Source organism: Seriola dumerili, unplaced genomic scaffold (genome assembly GCF_002260705.1).
Source record: "Seriola dumerili isolate Sdu_G_001 unplaced genomic scaffold, Sdu_1.0 BDQW01000216.1, whole genome shotgun sequence".
Lineage (NCBI taxonomy): Eukaryota > Metazoa > Chordata > Actinopteri > Carangiformes > Carangidae > Seriola > Seriola dumerili.
The window spans coordinates 4,637,007-4,655,886 of NW_019174471.1; the positions used below are offsets into that span (position 1 = coordinate 4,637,007).

Sequence of the window (18,880 nt, forward strand, 5' to 3'; positions counted from 1 at the left end):
AAATACTTTGGTAGCAAAACTAATGACATTCCCCCTTTTGTTTATGGTGAACATGATAAATAAACCTGGTAAACGTTACCATTAGCATTGTCACCGTCAGTATGTTAGCATGCTGACATTAATATTTTGCTTAAAGCACTGCTTTTTTAATGCTGTTTTGCTGATCCTCCTCTAAATCGCAGGTCTGAGATCAGTCCATTTATATGTTGGTCTCTGTCTTGCTCGTCCTCCCTCATCCAGTGTGTCATCCTGGATAAGTTTGTGGCTCTGCCTGATGAAGATGCCATCACTTATCAGGCTTTGGACCTTTTGGAGGACAGCAAGTTCTGGGCAGGCCTTGTCTTTGTGAATATGTACCCTTGGACCACCAAGGTGCCGCCTCATGTGAAGTTCAAGATCCGTATGGATATTGATGCAGTGGAGCGCACCAATAAGGTCAAAGACAGGTTAGAATCAAAAGCAAGTTTAAATAATGGGTTTAGCATAACAATGATAAACTTGGACACTAATTATGTATGTGTTGCTCAGGTACTGGGATCCTGGCCCCAGAGCTGATCCTATGGATGACCTCCGCTATGTTTGGGGCGGCTTTGCTTACCTTCAGGACATAATAGAGCATGGGATCATCAAGACTCACACAGGAAAGGAGTGGCCCCTGGGTGTTTACCTTCAGCAGATGCCCTACCCTTGTTATGTGGATGATCTGTGAGTAGAAACCATGATCTTATAGTAACTTTACACAAAGTTCAATCACATTTACAACAGAATTCATCATTGACTTCATTTTAGCTTTTGATTTTTCAAGGTATCATTTTCAGTCACAATTTAGTGTTACAGTACTTGGAATCGCACAGTTAAGGTTTCCTGCATCAGTCAAAACATTCTTCTCCTTCATTTTATTCTCCTCCATACAGATTCATGCTGACACTGAACCGCTGTTTCCCCATCTTCATGGTACTGGCGTGGGTCTACTCTGTGTCCATGATAGTCAAGAGTATAGTTCTAGAGAAGGAACTCCGTCTGAAGGAGACCCTGAAGGCCATGGGCGTCACCAATGGTGTCATCTGGTCCACATGGTTTATTGACAGCTTCATCATGATGGGCACTAGCACCGCTCTCCTCACCGCCATCATCATGGTGAGGAAAATTTACCAACATTCCTCTCTTTGTCTCTTTGTCTATATATACCAGCTCTTACAGTGTGTGTAGACTTTTTGTCCCCTAAGTTCCAGTACATTTCTGAGGTACTTCATTTTGGATTTTCACTTTTATGGCATTTAGTTGCCATTTTTACCATTAGATTTCATGCTACAATTCATATTTTACCAGAGACACTTAATACACCTGAGATACTATTCACTCTTAATGATTAATACAATGTGTCTCTGATCATGTTAATGAGCCTGGCTGTAAATGTCATGATACTACCCAGTTTTACTGCGAATCATTATCAGATCTTTTTCCTTGAAATAATTCATTAATGATAACGGCTCACCGATTGCATACTTACACTATTAATCATTAATGAAAGAACGATGAATACCATGACATCATGGGAATTATGTCATTGGCTTTGCAGGAATGATGGTCAATGATTAACACTTCTACCTTGTAAAAGTGACAAGTCCTCTCATTATAGTAAGATGGGCTGTTCTGACCTCTAGTGGTTAATTTGTATAAACCAACGTGTTATACTGAGGTTACCTCAACAAAGAGTCAGTAGTCATTTATTATTTTTGCCCTGTTTTTATTTAGTAAGATTACTTAAAACTATTTTTAAATTCCAGGGTTTAGGGAAATGAGTTTGATGCATTGCAATTATTATGCAAAATATAATCTGTTGAATATCAAATACAATATAAGATACAAAAAATGTTAGTTTTAATGCTACTGAAACATTTCACAAGGAAAATCTGTGTTAATCTATGTGTTTCTCTCTGGCCTACAGGGAGGGAGGGTACTGAACTACAGCAATCCCATCATCCTCTTCCTCTTTCTTCTCACCTTCACTATGGCTACCATTATGCAATGCTTCCTCCTCAGCGTCTTTTTCAACCACGCCAACCTGGCAGCAGCCTGCTGCGGCATTGTTTACTTTACCCTTTACCTCCCACACATCTTCTTCTTCGCCTGGCAGGACCACATCACCAAAGACATGAAGATCCTGGTGGTGGGTGTCGCATGGCTTGAGAATAAAATACATTACAAACAAGCAATAATAGATATATATATACATACAGTATATACATATATATCTATCTAGCAAATCATTAAAGTGAGTAAACTGCCACATAATGTAAGTCTAGCCTCATCTATGGTATCAGTCCAGGAACGTTCTCATGCCTCTTTCCTCAGAGTCTGCTGTCCCAAGTGGCGTTTGGCTTTGGGACAGAGTACCTGTCGAGGTACGAAGAGCAGGGTCTGGGTCTGCAGTGGGACAATATCCAGACCAGCCCTCTGGAGGGGGACGAGTTCTCCTTCCTCACCTCCATCTGCATGATGAGCCTGGACACTGTACTGTATGCTGTGCTGGCCTGGTACCTGGACAATGTCTTCCCTGGTCAGTGTATATGTCATATTACTTTATTATATTACAGATCATTTCTGGGACACAGGATTATTGATTTATCTACATTACAGTAGCTCAGGTGTTAAATATTTTTTTCTTTTGATCACAGGACAGTATGGAATTGGTCGACCATTTTACTTCCCCCTCCTCCCCTGTTATTGGCTCAACACTGTGACTCCAGCTTGTAAGCATATCATTTACAAACCTATCCTAAAATGAATATGTCTAATTTTTGTCTAAAATACAGAGGACCTGGACTGTAAAGTGTTTATGTGTGTGTGTGTATTCTGTTATTTTTCTGAAAGGCAACAACACACTTGAGTTGGAGAAAAAAGGCTTTGATAACCTGGCAAACAAGGAGCAAGGAGAGCAGCAGAAAAAAGAGGAGGAAGAAAACCAAGAACAGGAGAAAAACCAGGAGAAACCCAAGACCCTGGAGGAGACCGCCTCATGTGAACACCAGGATCAGCGGGAGAGGCTGGGGAAGGTGAACCAGGCTGAGGGTCAGGAGAACCAGGAGAAAGATGGTATAATAGCTGCATATTATTTGCTTTTTAATATTAAAAAAAAACTACAGTCTTTTATCAAGACCAGTGTTCTCACTTTCTCTCTCTGCCAGTCAGTTTCACTGTATGTGGGAACTCATTGTCCTTGTGTGTATTTGCACTTGCTTGTATATATGTGAATGCACACAGTGCTAACTTCTCAGTTTGCTTAGTTAATAAGTGATGGAAACTTGCATTCCAACCCCCTGACTTCATATGTGTGTCCTGTCTTCTTCATACACATAAATAAAATTAGACTTTTGTTACTTTCTGAAAAAAAAATGAAATGGTGATATGACTTTTTGTAATTTGGTTGAACTCTTTTATTAATAATCGTTCTGTTGTTTTGTTTACTTGAAAGGTACGACTGCTGTGATGTATTTTACTTTGCTTTTTAAATGCACCATATTGTGTATACAGTATGCGGTTGTCTTTGCTGTGTGCAGGCCAGGCATTCTTTGAGGCAGAGCCAGCTGACCTGGTGAAGGGTGTTTGTATCCAGGACCTGGTCAAGGTGTTCAGCAGCAGCCCCAGACCGGCAGTGGACGGCCTCAGCATCAGTTTTTACGAGAGCCAGATTACTGCCTTTCTGGGCCACAATGGGGCTGGGAAGACCACCACCATGTATGTCACACAGATGCTGTACATGCACGCCAATAATCTGAACATGTGAACTTGTAGAAAACTGTCTGCTGCTCATCTCTCTCTCTCTCTCTCTCTCTCTCTCTCTCTCCCAGGTCTATTTTGACTGGTATGTTCCCTCCCACCTCGGGAACAGCAGCCATTTATGGCAAGGACATCCGCACAGACATGGATACCATCCGCCTGTCTCTGGGAATGTGCCCTCAACACAACATCCTTTTTCAGCAGTATGTAACCCTGCTCACATTTAGTTAAAACATGTATAAAAGATGCTCCAAAATTACAAGAATGAATAGTTTTGGAGCCTGTATACTGAATCTTACATTGCACCACAATTGAATATTCATCAAACAATGTGATAAATAAACATGCTAGCAGTGTATGATATGGGTGATTGCATCCTTCTCATTCTCTTGTTTTCTGTCAGTATGACTGTGGCCGAACATATCCTGTTCTACTCACTGATGAAAGGCCGTCCGATAGCGGAGGCTGAGGAAGAGGTGGAGAACATGCTGCAGGATCTGGGTCTGCCTCACAAGAGAGATGAACTGACCCAGAACCTTTCAGGTCTGTCAGGAAGCAGGTGTATGCACAAATAGATCAAAGCTTCGTGTCGTGTAAACTGCGCACACACACACACACACATACACAGACACACACACACACACACTCTAACATGTGCATCTTATGGTGTTCTAATTCAGGAGGCATGCAGAGGAAGCTGTCGGTCGCCTTGGCGTTTGTTGGTGGGGCTAAGGTGGTGATCCTGGATGAGCCCACTTCAGGGGTGGACCCCTACTCCAGACGCTCCATTTGGGACCTGTTGCTGAAATACCGTACAGGTAACACTGACACCTGCTGGCTAAAGGAGGGTATAGAGTCCTAACACTGCGGGCACTTGCTGCACAGTTGTCCCTTAACACTGGCAACTTTTACACAGTTATTATTATGATATAATTGTTATCATTATGCATTTAATGTAATGTAACATCATGCATGAATGAAGTTTGTGTTATGAGCACCACATTAACTGGTTTTATGTCAGTGTTTGCTGACTAAATTACCGTTTGTTTCAATTTGTTTCCGTCACATTAACTAACCATTTAACATGGTGTTGTATTTGTGACAAATTCCAAATTTCTGTTGACAGCCAAGCTGAGTATAATTCATTAGACCATAATGCTTAATGTTCCAGTCTTCATATAACAAATATTATATGACATTAACACATTTCAATATCAGGTTTCCCTAAATTGTTTACATTACATGGGCCCTGCATATCACACGATTTGAGGCTATCTGACATCGAAAAGTAGCATGGTAACTTATAGCTATATTACATAATATGTAGAGGTTAGACGATGAACAAGCCTGAAAGGTGTGTCTGGTCAGGCCACAAATAATTCAATCTGCCTCCTGCAAAAAACATTTCATCACTGAAGCATCTATTGACAGCAGGTCTGATAGTCTTTCAAGTAAACCTGATATCCAAAAAACTTGCTTAAGAAAAGCTGTTATGTACACAATAAAACAATAATTGACTCCCTTTGTGACAAAGTTCGAAGCATAGATGCTTCCAGTTTAACTCTCACAAAGATGTCATGTATTCTTGGGCCTACCACAGATAAGCTGAACCGAAACCTTTATATTAGAGGTTCCATATTTTCCGTATTTCCAGTGTTTTATTTGAAGTGTTGATATCCATAAAAAGATATATTTGTTGTTTTAAATACCATCTCAATGTAGTTTTACATTACCTCTCTCAGGCTTTTTTTGGAGCTCTAGTAACAACAGTTTGGTGAACCAATCAGAACAGAGGCTGCTTTGTTGTGACATCACAATTTTAAGGAAGTCCCTGCAGCTCGTTTTATGACAGCCCGTATTCAGAAACTGAGCCTTAAAAGGAGCCGTCAGGACTAACGTAACTTTGTGATCAGGATTTGCTTGCTCTAAGTGGTTACCTGAACACTCCTGTATTCTTATGTGGTCACTCAGAAAACAGGCTCATAGCCTCTCTTCTGACTGGCTCACCAACCTGTTGAGCTCCAGAGAGAAGCCTGAGAGAGGAGAGGTATAACAACATTGAGATGGTTTTTGGTATTTAAAACCACAGAAATATGTTCTTATGGATAATAAAACATACAATAAAACACCATCTAATGATTTAGCCAAAAGACCTGTTTTATGAAAATTTTACTTTATACAATATGGGACATTTAAAAATGAATGTGAGATTTTTCCTGCTGTATAGCTTCACAGCACAACAGTATTATTAGATCTTGAGCCAAGACAGAAAGAAAAAATCAGAACTATCAAACATCTTCCTTCTTTCATTCATCTGTCTTCATCCCTTCTTCATTGTTTCACTCTGTGTCCGGTTTGCAGGGCGAACAGTGATAATGTCCACCCACCACATGGACGAGGCCGACCTGCTGAGCGACCGGGTGGCTATCATTTCACAGGGTCGCCTCTACTGCTGCGGCTCCCCAATCTTCCTCAAGAACTGCTTTGGTGCTGGTTTCTACCTCACTCTTGTACGACGAATGAAACATGACACTCCCAAGGTGAGAAAATGGAGTAGCGAATGTTTGTGTGCATTTGCGTTAAAATGTTAGAGAGTGGTAGTTTTGTCAACGAATGATAAATTTTTGCTGAATGTGGATTCATTTTTAGTCAGATTTAGATTGTCATCTAGGCAGAAAAACATTTAGACCATAACACACTAAAATTCTGGTCTGAAACCCTGGTTATTAATAATGAATAAATAAGCAAAGAAAACATACAGTCTAGTATGTCCCTATTGAAGTATTTATGTAAACGAGTCCTTGTAAGACTAAGAGGTTGAACAAGTGCAGGAGATATTAAAAAAAAAAGTCAATTATGGTTTCTGGTAACATTTTGTCCTCCAGGCTAGCTGCGACTGTACAGAGGATTGCTCCTGTATATGCTCCACATGCTCAAAGTTTAAAGCGAACACGGAGGAGAGCCAGGCTGCGGACAGGCAGATGGACGGTAAGGCCACCATTTGTTACATTAGTGTCAGAGAGTGTGGTGTGTTATGCCAAGTTCATTGTCAATCTCATCAGACCTGTTTTGATTCTGTTCATCTTCAAAATCATAAATACAATGTGACAATATCTCTTTGTCATGCTGATGAATAGTGCCTTTGCATTGGATTGTAGTCAGTCTACGTAAATACCTGCTGTCAACACACCTAGAAACACCCTGTAATCACTATACTTTGTCAACTTCTGTGTGCCCTCTGTATAAACAGTCAAACACAGGGGAAACTCCCCCTGTCTATATGCTACAGTTAAATTTGATATCTTATCACTGACTATTCTTTTCCTCTCATACTATATGTAGTAAAGATTCAATTGAATTCAATTTTATTTGTATAGCACCAAATCACAACATACATTATCTCACTTTTCAGGATAAGGCCAAGAGCTTACAATATTATCGCGAGAAACCTTCCCACAATTAGCAATTACCAAGTTAATGACATGCAGTAGCATGATATAAATGCAAGGGGAGAGTGAGAGCGAGAGAGAAAATAAGTGCTCAGTGCATCACGGGAGTTCCTCCAGCAGTCTAGGCCTATAGCAGTATAACTAAGTACATTTACTTGAGTACTGTACGTATATTTTTCTGGAATCTGAATTCTTTACTTGAGTATTATTTTTTTGGAAACCTCTGACTTTTACTCCGCTACACTTAAAGACAAATATTGTACTTTTGACTCTTTACTTTTTACCTTTGACTTTTTACTTTGAAGCAGAGCTTTTAGTCTGTGGAATGAATTTTCTTTTCTGTATTCTACAGGTTCTACAGTCAGTCAGTCAGTCAGTCAGTCAGTCAGTCAGTCAGTCAGTCAGTCAGTCAGTCAGTCAGTCAGTCAGTCAGTCAGTCACTCAGTCAGTAAAAATCTGCCTGAAAAACTTTCATTTGTATTGGAGTAATGTTTGAGCAGGAGGATCTATACTTTGACTCAAGTAATGAAGTTGTGTACTTTGTTCACCTCTGCTCAGGGCTCACCTGAGCCAGGCCAAACTATAAGCTTTATCAAACAGGACAGTTTGAAGCCCGATCTTAAACTTAGAGAGGGTGTCTGCCTCCCCCAGCCCAACCTGGGAGCTGGTTCCACAGGAAATGAGCCTGATAGAATGATTGATAGATTGTACTCTAGGAACCACAAGTAGGTCTGCATTTAGAGAGTGGAGTGTTCTGTTGGGATAATAGGGAACTATGAACTCTTTAAGAGACAATGGTGCCTGACCATTAACGGCTTTGTAGGTGAGGAGGGTTTTAAATTCTATTCTGGATTTTATAGGGAGATAAGACTCTAAAGCCTTTAAATTAGTGAACTGTTGCAGCACCAACAGTGATGATAATGGCATGGTGGCATGTTAAGTAGAAATGTGTGAAAATCATCTCCAGGTAACATGGAAAGCATCACTGCCCTGGTCCATCATCACGTGCCGCAGGCTCGTCTGATCGAGACCATTGGCCAGGAGTTGACCTATCTGCTTCCCAACCGTAACTTCCAGCCCAGGGCCTATGCCAGCCTCTTCAGGGAGCTGGAGGAAACCCTGGTGGACATCGGCCTCAGCAGCTTCGGTGTGTCCGACACATCACTGGAAGAGGTGCATGGAATTAATAGCAAAATAAATGTTAGCAGTTGTAGTAATCATAGTAAAAGGAATATACATTTACAAATTTGCATTGTGGTGCCAGCACTTGAAGAAATGAGACAATAGATCAAATTGACAGTGAATGCCTTCTGTACAAGACAGATTCTTAGTCATTAAAGTACAAATGCTAAACAGCAATTTGAAAAGAAATCATTGGGGCAATCTGTCATATAGTCACTGCCTCAGCTTCACCTTCACAGTCATTAGGCTTTGTTTATAAAAAGCATCTGTTAATCTTGACTATTTTGTGTAGATCTTCCTAAAGGTCACTGCTGATGGGAATGCAACCAACAGAAAGTGTATACAAGGTAGCACTTTTTTTCTCTTCCTATTGATTTGTTGTGTAGTTGTATTTCCGTATGTGGTTGTATGTATGTAGCCATCCCTGTTTTCTCCATCTACTTCTCATCATGTGAGTTGTATCCTTTGTATTCCACTCTCTAACCCTCCCAGACAAGAAATCACTGAAGCAGATTTCTCGAGCTAGCCTCTGTGGACTCAACAGAGTGGCTGTTGTTGATATGGAGCCACTAAAAGGTGACAGTGACTTTCAGCTTAAAGCTCAGGACAAATGCTGCTGTTGTGGAAAAAACAACTATTAATAATAACAGTAATCTAAGAGGGTTTCCAGTCTTTTATGTGCTGAAACCTATTCAAGCTTCCTTTGTCCAATAAAAACATTCTGAACATTATTTTATCCATTACTGACAACACATTTTGGCAATAGTGTTTTTTCCCAACAGCAGTGTAATGTAGAGAGCTTCAGCTTGGGGAATTTTACTAGTGACGTGACTAACTGTATGATTTATTATAAACATACATTTAGATCTGGAGCTGTCACTGATGTACCGACAATATGCAAAAGATGCTGAACTATATGCCTATAGGCAAGTAGAGCAATGCTGCCAATGCATAGGTACATGCCTACAGGTAGGCAACAGGTGTATTACTTTCTGGTCTCTGTCCACAGAAGACTAAGCATGCTTGGCTTGCTGTCTGGCCTCTTTGCTCTAGCTGACACCCACCGTCTGTGCAAGTCAGGCTGTGGCACTGAACTTGAACTCTGTATTCCAGAGACAGACGGAGCTTTTCACGCCAATGGCCAGGGTCCATGTGATGTCCTAGAAGGCGGTGCAGGCAGGGGATCCTACCAGGTCAGAGGCCTGTGTCTGACAGTCAAACAGTTCTTTGCTCTGCTGATCAAGAGGCTGCATCACGCCACCCGCTCCTACAAAGACTTCTTCGCCCAGGTAACCTTACTATAATTCACTATACCATAATCCTTGCATCCACTACACACTAAACCACTGTAATCTTTATAGCATTTTATGTTATGAGTTGTGTTGTTGAAGTTTTGATGTTTTGAATCTAGCAACTGAAACAGCAAACAACCTGGACATTTTGTCCCACATAGGCCACCGTTGGACTGTTTCTCGCTTGGTGGAAAATAATCACTGTCACACCTCTGTTTCGTGTAGATTGTGCTGCCGGCCAGTTTTGTTTTCCTGGCACTGACATTCACTCTGATAGTTCCACCCTTTGGAGAGTATCCGAGTTTGACCCTCAGTCCCTGGATGTATGGACGACAGTACACCTTCTTCAGGTGATTATAAAGGATTCTTCATGACATTTAGCAGTCAGGAGTCTTACTTAATCTTAATGAGCTTTTACTTAATTTAATGAGATCAGTACAATATTTCAATTGAATTTGCCTAAAAAAGATTACATTTATAAATGGGACAGAATTATGTGATTTGCTGATCTTGTTTTTGAATATTTTGTCCACTGCAGTAATGAACGTCCTATGGATGCTCAGATGAGATACTTTGGTGAGGTGTTGCTGGACAAGCCTGGCTTTGGGACTCGCTGCATGGTGGATGAACCACTGGAGTGAGTAACACTTTAAGATCTGTTTTTTTTTTTTCTGTTTTCTGTGCTGTTTTGTTGACCACATGGGTCACTTTCTCCCACTGGCAGAGATTTCCCATGTAACAACATCACCACGGAGTGGGAGATGCCCCTGGTTAACCCTGCTCTGATAGATATGCTGGCTGATCCAGAGTGGAACTCTCTCAGACCGTCTCCAGTCTGTCAGTGCAGCACACCCACAAAACTCACTATGCTGCCTGTGTGCCCTGAGGGAGCTGGAGGCCTGCCACCTCCACAGGTAGGTGGTTTGGTCACTGATACTGAAAATGACCACAGTGTGTTGTATCACTTCCATGTATTCAACTAAAATCCACATATATTCATAGGTCAACCACTGCAGATGAGTATCTTAAATAACAAGTGCACTGTGTGTTATTTTGTGCATCAGAGGATTCAGTCAACAGGAGATGTTCTCATGGACCTAACAGGCAGGAACATCTCCGACTACCTGGTGAAGACCTACCCCACCCTCATCAGAACCAGGTATTTGATCCTTTGTACCAACTAAAAATGGAGAACTTAACTTATTGTTCAAAAAGCAAAAAGTGCATGCAAACAAATATATTTCATTCCTGGACATTATGGCATCAATTTGCTATAGATTCTGTGTTTTACATTGATCTACACATAAAGACTCTGTAGGTATTTTCATTGCAATGTTGAAATTTACTGTAGTTGTGCAAAATCTGTATTTCTCTTACATCAAATGTGTGGTGATAAAATGTTTTTAATTGAAATATATTCTGATATGAGAAAGAATAATTATGTATCTGTGTGTATGATCTCTTTCCAGCTTGAAGAGCAAATATTGGGTGAATGAACAAAGGTAAATTCAAATTTGCATCCATCTCCATGTTTTTGATTATAAAACAGGTCTAGGTGCTATGGAAGTATCAAAGCGCTCAATCCACTGAGAAATGCTCACAGCCCGTATTCAGCCTTAAAACGAGCCGTCAGTAACTGTAACTTTTTGATGTCACAGCAAAACAGTCACCACCCTAGGCAATGCCCCAAGCCCAGCCCACCCAGGGCCAACATCTAACCTTTTTTGTTGTAGTTTTAACTTTATTAAAACCCCTTTATTTTAACCACAACATGAAAGCAGTCATTCTGTTGCTGAGCTAGCAGCTACAAGTCAGAAAAATGTTGAGGAAACATTCCACAATCATTGGATGTCAAGCCAATATTGACCATCACCATTTGCTGGTGACTTTTACCTAGCTACGGCTGTAGGCTACAGTCTGTCATCTTTGATTGGCCTGTCCCTGTGTCATTTTGAAAACAGTCTTGCTCTAGAGAGAACCCTGAGAAAGGAGATGTAAAACTATATTGAGATGGTTTTTGGTTCTTAAAACTACATATATAAACACTGGAAAAGTGTAAAATATGACTCGAATGTATGTGTTTATGAAGTGGAGCTGTTCTCCCTCCAGTGGTTGTAAGGATGTAGTACAATCTGCAGTTACTGGCGTTATTGTCACAAATACCAAGAGACTTTTCTCTGTGGTGTCCAGGTATGGAGGTATATCAGTAGGAGGGCAGCTTCCTGTTTTAGGGCTGCAGCCAAAGACCATCCAAGATGTAGCAGCGCAGCTGGGACGACTGCTCAATGTCACTGGGGTATGACTTTAAACATTTAAATGATGTGTTTGCTTGTATTTGTGTGAACTTGTATCTTAGTTTCTGAGTGTTCATCTCCTTGCTCTTCTGTGATTTCTTTTGTAATGGGCTCTTTTTTGGTAATAGGGCAAATACTCTGAACAAACGCTGAAGGACATAGGGACGTTCCTCAGGTACATGGAGACTCCTAACAATGTCAAGGTAAGTCCACAGCAGCCAGATGAAAGCTGCATCACTTTCCTCATTGTATAACACAGTATAATAGGCTGTACATAACTTTGTACAGACCGAGTAAATACTGCCGTTTATGCATTACATCACTATGTTACCAATACTACACATAAGCCGTGGTCAGTATATCCTGCACTGTCTTTCCACAGGTGTGGTACAACAATAAGGGCTGGCATGCTATGGTATCTTTCATGAACGTGGCCAACAACGCCATCCTCCGTGCAAACCTGGCCAAAGAAGCAAACCTGGATGAATATGGAATCACTGCCATTAACCATCCCCTGAACCTCACCAAAGAACAACTCTCTGAGATCACTGTGTGAGTGACCAGCAGCCACATAGTCCCCATCCAATTACATTTTAAGGTCTGAATCTTGTTCTGGTCTTTAGAGGGGAAAAGTAAAGAGGAGTAGAACCCAGGTGTGACACGTGTGATCCAGTCAGTTTTATCTAAGAGTCTCAAACAAAAGATTTGTAACATAAACATTGTTCATAGAGGTCACTGCTGAATAGTATGATATTTTTCAGAGACACTAGCTCCTGGAAGCTCAGTCATTTCCGTGTCCTTTCCCCAGCCTGACCACCTCAGTGGATGCAGTGGTGGCCATCTGCGTCATCTTCGCCATGTCCTTTGTCCCGGCAAGCTTTGTCCTCTATCTCATCCAGGAGAGGGTCACCCAGGCCAAGCACCTGCAGTTTGTCAGTGGTGTCAGTCCACTGGTCTACTGGATGGCCAACTTCCTCTGGGACATGGTACAGTGACCCTGTTTCCATCTGAAATGTGCATCAATGCCTGGGTTATGTTGCTGTAACCAAGGGGATGTAAAAATAAGGATAATGACATTCAGAAGACCAAAGAGTGTGACTACTGTGGATTGTCTTTTCTTTACTCATGACATAGCTTTTGTAATCGCTGGTATTATGTGTGACTGTGTTCTTTCTCCAGGTGAATTACTCCATCAGTGCAGCGATGGTGGTGGAAATTTTCATCTTTTTCGATAAGAAATGCTACACCTCACCAACCAACCTTCAACCACTTATTGCCCTACTTATGCTTTATGGGTAAGAAAATGGGTAAGATTAGGGGAAACAAAATAAGCAAACGCAACAGAACACTGCTACATTTAGACTGATTGAAAGTGGGTTTTACTTTTGAAAATAATACATTTGTGTCCTGTAGCGAGCTTAGGCATAATTTAACTCCAGCATTTGGTTTCGATTCTTCGTCTAACACAGGACAAATGGGTAGATTTTCAGATGCCCTCCCTTAGCAGATGTTTTTCACCATCCAGTCTGTATGTCAGCCACTGTCATCACCAGATCCTTGTTACACTCCTGTAGGTCAAGTTTACTCCACAGCTCACACTGTGACAGTCATTGGATTATGTTCTGTTTTACACTGCACATCAAACTCATCAATTTATGTGTATATGTACAGTATATATTACAATATTTGCATCCTGTGTTTTTACTCTGATGTTATGTCTTGCCTTGCTTCATATTCTTATTTGGCATAAACATTTTCATTAGCACTATTGCTGCTGTTTTACAACCCCTCATAAATTTGCTTTTTCAAACTTAGATTAAGACGTAGCTTATATTTTATATTCTGTATCTAGTAAATAGTTTCATACACGGTATGTTAGTAAAACACAGGGTAGAGATGATTTAAGGCTGTCAGTCTCTTATTATTTGTTTATGGTAGTTCTACTGTCTGCTGTTAAAGGCGGGGGTCATTTATTCATGCTAACAATTTGCATTTCTGCAGTCTACAAAATGTAGTTTGTGACAATCTCTGTGCTTAACTGACGCACGCTCTGCTCTTTCTCTCTCAGCTGGTCTGTGACACCCATGATGTACCCCATGTCCTACATATTCAGCATCCCCAGCACAGCCTACGTCTCTCTGTCATGTATTAACCTCTTCATTGGCATCAACAGCAGCGCCATCACCTTCATCCTGGACCTTTTTGAGGGAACCACAGTAAGAACAGGGTTCTCCTTTCTTTAAATGGCTATCATCCATCTATCCATCTCCCATCTCATCCTCATGCATATGTGTTGCACTGTTTTCTAGGCTCTGTACAAGTTCAATCAGCTTTTAAAGACCGTAATGCTCATCTTCCCCCATTACTGCCTGGGACGAGGTCTCATAGACATGGCCATGAACCAGGCTGTGACTGACATCTACGCTCGCTTTGGTAATGACAAAACACACAGACTTGTTTATCCCTCACATCCCAGCAGGCAAACACTTGTAGCAACAAAAGCCTTCAACTGTCAGCCACTATGTCATCACTCTGACTGAATGTTGGGTCATTGCCTGCATCAGAAATCTGATGCCTTACATGTGCCATCAACACTCAGGTCAGCTGCAGAGTTGTGAGACACTCTACAAGTCACTTGTACAACAGATACTCTGTGACAAATTCTCCTCCAGTGATGTTCAAGAATATGTCTGAGAGTTTGAAATGGCAAAATATGAAATATATGTATTGATGATAATGTATAATCAGGATAAACTAAACTTCAGTTGCTTTCATTCTGATATTGTCTCATTTCTAAATGTTAATCCCATGCAGAAACGTAATATGACATAACTGTCCCTATATCAAGAGTGATGTTGCCATATATGTCACCTATTAGGGGATATATTATTATCACATATACACATCTTCTGGATATATATGAAATACCCATAGTAAAATTTGTGTATATACTTATATTGAAATATATATATGATGAATTTTATATGGTATAATGTATATGTTGTGACCATATAATGTATGTTAACAATATATTTAATTTATATATCAAAGTTTATTAAAACAACAAACATAACATATACATCATTTAACATTGGAATGGAATATATTTATGTAAACGCAATAGAAGCAAACATACATATCTGTATGAGCTAGACATATATGTCAATATATGAAATATATTCATATACAGTCTTAAATATATGATTTTTACATGTACATATGGTATATTTCATATATCAAATCATTTGCTTGTTACTTGAAAACTCCCACATGTTGAGGAAAAACATCCACTTGAAAGGTTTAATGTCATTAACAGGTGTGTTATGTTGTTTGTTCAGGTGAGGATTACAGTCCAGACCCCTATAACTGGGACTTTATTGGGAAGAACCTATTCTGCATGGCTGTTGAAGGATTCGTCTATTTCCTCCTTAACATTCTCTTCCAGTATCGCTTCTTCTTGAATCACTGGTGAGTTTGAATTAAATTAGTGTGTAATGAGATGCAGAGAAACTTAAAGGATTTGTTCCTGATAACACAGCTTAAAAATATGATGTTATTGGTGCACAGACTGATGGCAGGCTCATTGGCTGACTGGTTTTCTCTTGGCAGGATATCAGATTGCCCAAAGCCTTCTATTTTGGATGAAGATGCAGATGTGGCTAAAGAAAGAGAGCACATCTACCGGAGTGGAAAAACAAATGATATTTTACGCATAAGAGACCTGTCCAAAGTGAGACAGTTTTCTTTTCAAAATATGTTCAATCATTGACAATAAACAAAAAAAAAAAAGTACTTCCACTTTCATCCTTAATTTTTTGCTCTAATCTTGCTTCATAAGACGTACACAGGAACAATCACCCCTGCAGTGGACCGAATCTGTGTTGGAGTATCACCTGGAGAGGTTGGTACGGTTAAACTGATACGATTTGCAGCACAGAGGAAAGTCTTCTGGGCGCATTATAGTCCATTTATCATGATTTTTTTTTCTGATCCATTGCAGTGCTTTGGTCTCCTGGGGGTAAATGGAGCGGGAAAGACCACCACATTCAAGATGTTGACAGGCGACATTGACGTCACCTCAGGAGAAGCCTCAGTTTCTGGTCACAGGTTCGTCATACAATGTTATTATAAATAAGAGGCAACCAATATGGGCTTCAATATCAACACTGAGGCTGATAACCATCAGTCTCTAAATGAAAAAAAATTCTTAATACTCATTAAGTTGTATTTGTTAGGCACCCAGTCACTCCAGGTTATTAGCTTTCAATAAATAGCCGTTGGATGACAAAATTTGTTCTATGACAAAAGAATCGATAACCGAGCTGTATTGAATTTGTACTGTATCATGTAAGAGGTGGTGTATATTGGTGAACTATTTATTGCTTACTTGTTTCCATTATTGTTGTCGTGGCAGCATTTTAACCAACATCCTGGACGTTCACCAGAACATGGGATATTGCCCGCAGTTTGACGCCATAGATGAGTTGCTGACAGGTAGAGAACATCTACACCTTTACGCTCGCCTCCGTGGAGTCCCAGAGTCTGAGATCAGCAGGGTGAGCTGGAGCTTAAGTGTGAAAAGTGTAAAATGAGAAATATGATGAAATGTATACATGATGTTTGGGTCTTAAATGAACACAATCCCCAAGACTTGATCCCCTTAACTTAATAACCCCCATGTCCACTGGACACCTCCTCTGGATGTTATACCAAAAAAGATGATGTTTTTACTTCAAGCTGAATACAGCAGAACATCCTGTCACTATAAGCACTGATGAAAAAAATGCCAGTCTGATGAAGAAAGCAACGCAGTGGCAATATCATTTCACCAAATCTGAACAGCTTAAGACATTACTAGGTACAAATGGTTGGCCAGCTTCTTCCTTTACCAAATACAAACTTGTTTGGAGAGAGAAGTAAATACCAGCAATCAGCTAGAAAATGAAGTGAACAGTCGGGAACCCTGTGTAACTGGAAACTCGAAAGTGTACATAGTGTGATCTACACACCTGCCAAATCTATTCCTGCAGCAAGGCTATGGCTTTACTTTACTGAAGTTTGGCAAAGTTGTATTGCGAGTCCCTCACCCTCCTCATGCTCAGGTTGCAGAGTGGGCCATCCAGAAGCTGGGTCTCTCAGAATATGCAGGTCAGAGCGCTGGGACCTACAGTGGAGGAAACAAGAGGAAACTCTCCACAGCCATTGCCATGATTGGCTGCCCTGCTCTGGTGCTGCTGGTGAGGCCAACACTAGTGACATTTCTGGGTTTGGATCAGAGGCTTAGGATTGGGATCACAGTTACATGAGCATGGCAGATGCTGTTTCTGTCTGTGTGTGTGTGTGTGTGTGTGTGTTTTAATGTGTTTGTTGTTACTCTTACTGTACATCAGGATGAGCCCACCACAGGTATGGACCCTCTCTCCAGACGCTTCCTCTGGAACTCCATTATGAGTGTTATTCAGGACAGACGAGCTGTGGTTCTCACTTCACACAGGTAGGCTGTATGGTTATGTGTGTGTGTGTGTGTGTGTGTGTATGCACGTGTGTGTATTTGTGAACCAGTGGTGGAAAGTAACTAAGTATATTTACACACTTAAAAATAATATCTCATCTGAACTCTTTACTCTTCTACCACTGCTTTAAGTACAGAACATAATTCGTATATTTTCATCTTCACAGCATGGAGGAATGTGAGGCACTGTGCACTCGTTTAGCCATTATGGTTAATGGATCCTTCAAGTGTTTGGGAACCATTCAGCATCTCAAATACAAGTTGGTCTTTCTACTTCATCCTATGCTGCTGATCAATACATGAAATATTCTAATTTTCCAGTGGATACAATATCAAATTAGCATTCTCTGAAATTACTAATATTTTGATTTTACGTAGATTTGGTGATGGCTACGTGGTGACCATGAAGATCAGGGCGGCTAAACCCGGTTGCGCCCCGGACCTGAACCCTGCTGAAGCCTTCATGGAGAGCACCTTCCCTGGCTGCATCCAGAGAGAGAAACACTACAACACTCTACAGTATAAGATCTCCTCCTCCTCACTGGCTAGGATCTTTCAAATGGTCCTGGCTAACAAAGACAAGCTAAACATAGAGGACTACTCAGTGTCACAGACCACTCTTGACCAGGTAAATGAGTTTAAGAAAACACAACATAATCTACTGTGAAATTGGAATTTAACAGGGGTGCACATTTTTTACTTTCACATATCTCCATTGAATTAGGCTAATATTAGTCAATATTTAATTAATTTATTTTCTTTTTTAAACACTATATCCTTGTTTTTCTCCTCACTATATGTCAATCTGCTGCTTCAAACAACCCTTTTTTTTCTACATCATTCATTTTGATTTTTTGACATCACTGCAGGTGTTTGTGAATTTCGCCAAGCAACAGTCAAGAGAAGATGACACTATTGTGTTGCATCCAAAAGCAGCTGGGGCACAACGATACATTGACAACACACCCATCAAGTGTTTGGGGAAGTGAACTTACCTCATCGAGCTCAACTGGAAGAGAGTCGTTGGTTTTCATTTCACTGTAGCGTCATCTCAAAGTCCCAGCCCTGGCCTCATAGAGACGAGCAACTGATGCATGAATCTGGTTGGGATACTGAAAGTCATGAAGGATGAATTCGATGTGTCCTCCATCTTTGGGTGAAAGTAGGCTGTGTTTCTCATCCACAATTGGACAATCGTTTGGAATGGAGCAGCCCACGCTAATCTGCTGTGTTGTATTAGGCCTTGAAACACAGTCTGTGAAGGACATGTCATGCTTGACTGATGGTTTGACATGTGACAACACTGCACATGCTCTCCTTTGCTCTCCAGTAAACAGGGTTAGTGGGCTTTGAATTTGAAAGTGTGGAGCA

At 40.7% G+C, this 18,880-nt stretch overlaps 1 protein-coding gene across 1 annotated transcript in view; it reads left to right on the top strand.

The window, feature by feature from the left end:
* The window catches only part of LOC111228192 (retinal-specific ATP-binding cassette transporter-like), a 35,495-nt gene extending 16,972 nt beyond the window's left edge, over window positions 1-18,523 (top strand). The window contains exons 13-51 of the mRNA XM_022753996.1: window positions 241-446; window positions 529-705; window positions 915-1,137; window positions 1,949-2,170; window positions 2,356-2,560; window positions 2,679-2,753; window positions 2,875-3,096; window positions 3,561-3,738; window positions 3,852-3,983; window positions 4,184-4,323; window positions 4,461-4,598; window positions 6,142-6,320; window positions 6,666-6,768; window positions 8,197-8,402; window positions 8,704-8,758; window positions 8,904-8,987; window positions 9,525-9,700; window positions 9,929-10,053; window positions 10,242-10,340; window positions 10,428-10,617; window positions 10,768-10,862; window positions 11,173-11,205; window positions 11,894-11,999; window positions 12,126-12,200; window positions 12,380-12,549; window positions 12,806-12,983; window positions 13,177-13,292; window positions 14,066-14,213; window positions 14,307-14,430; window positions 15,336-15,465; window positions 15,607-15,727; window positions 15,836-15,898; window positions 15,998-16,104; window positions 16,412-16,553; window positions 17,100-17,234; window positions 17,388-17,491; window positions 17,677-17,769; window positions 17,888-18,137; window positions 18,379-18,523. Coding sequence (XP_022609717.1) covers window positions 241-446; window positions 529-705; window positions 915-1,137; window positions 1,949-2,170; window positions 2,356-2,560; window positions 2,679-2,753; window positions 2,875-3,096; window positions 3,561-3,738; window positions 3,852-3,983; window positions 4,184-4,323; window positions 4,461-4,598; window positions 6,142-6,320; window positions 6,666-6,768; window positions 8,197-8,402; window positions 8,704-8,758; window positions 8,904-8,987; window positions 9,525-9,700; window positions 9,929-10,053; window positions 10,242-10,340; window positions 10,428-10,617; window positions 10,768-10,862; window positions 11,173-11,205; window positions 11,894-11,999; window positions 12,126-12,200; window positions 12,380-12,549; window positions 12,806-12,983; window positions 13,177-13,292; window positions 14,066-14,213; window positions 14,307-14,430; window positions 15,336-15,465; window positions 15,607-15,727; window positions 15,836-15,898; window positions 15,998-16,104; window positions 16,412-16,553; window positions 17,100-17,234; window positions 17,388-17,491; window positions 17,677-17,769; window positions 17,888-18,137; window positions 18,379-18,498 — 5,445 coding nt within the window. The 3' untranslated portion in view covers window positions 18,499-18,523. The remainder of the gene's footprint in view (window positions 1-240; window positions 447-528; window positions 706-914; window positions 1,138-1,948; window positions 2,171-2,355; window positions 2,561-2,678; window positions 2,754-2,874; window positions 3,097-3,560; window positions 3,739-3,851; window positions 3,984-4,183; window positions 4,324-4,460; window positions 4,599-6,141; window positions 6,321-6,665; window positions 6,769-8,196; window positions 8,403-8,703; window positions 8,759-8,903; window positions 8,988-9,524; window positions 9,701-9,928; window positions 10,054-10,241; window positions 10,341-10,427; window positions 10,618-10,767; window positions 10,863-11,172; window positions 11,206-11,893; window positions 12,000-12,125; window positions 12,201-12,379; window positions 12,550-12,805; window positions 12,984-13,176; window positions 13,293-14,065; window positions 14,214-14,306; window positions 14,431-15,335; window positions 15,466-15,606; window positions 15,728-15,835; window positions 15,899-15,997; window positions 16,105-16,411; window positions 16,554-17,099; window positions 17,235-17,387; window positions 17,492-17,676; window positions 17,770-17,887; window positions 18,138-18,378) is intronic.
* The last annotated feature ends 357 nt before the right edge of the window (window positions 18,524-18,880 follow it).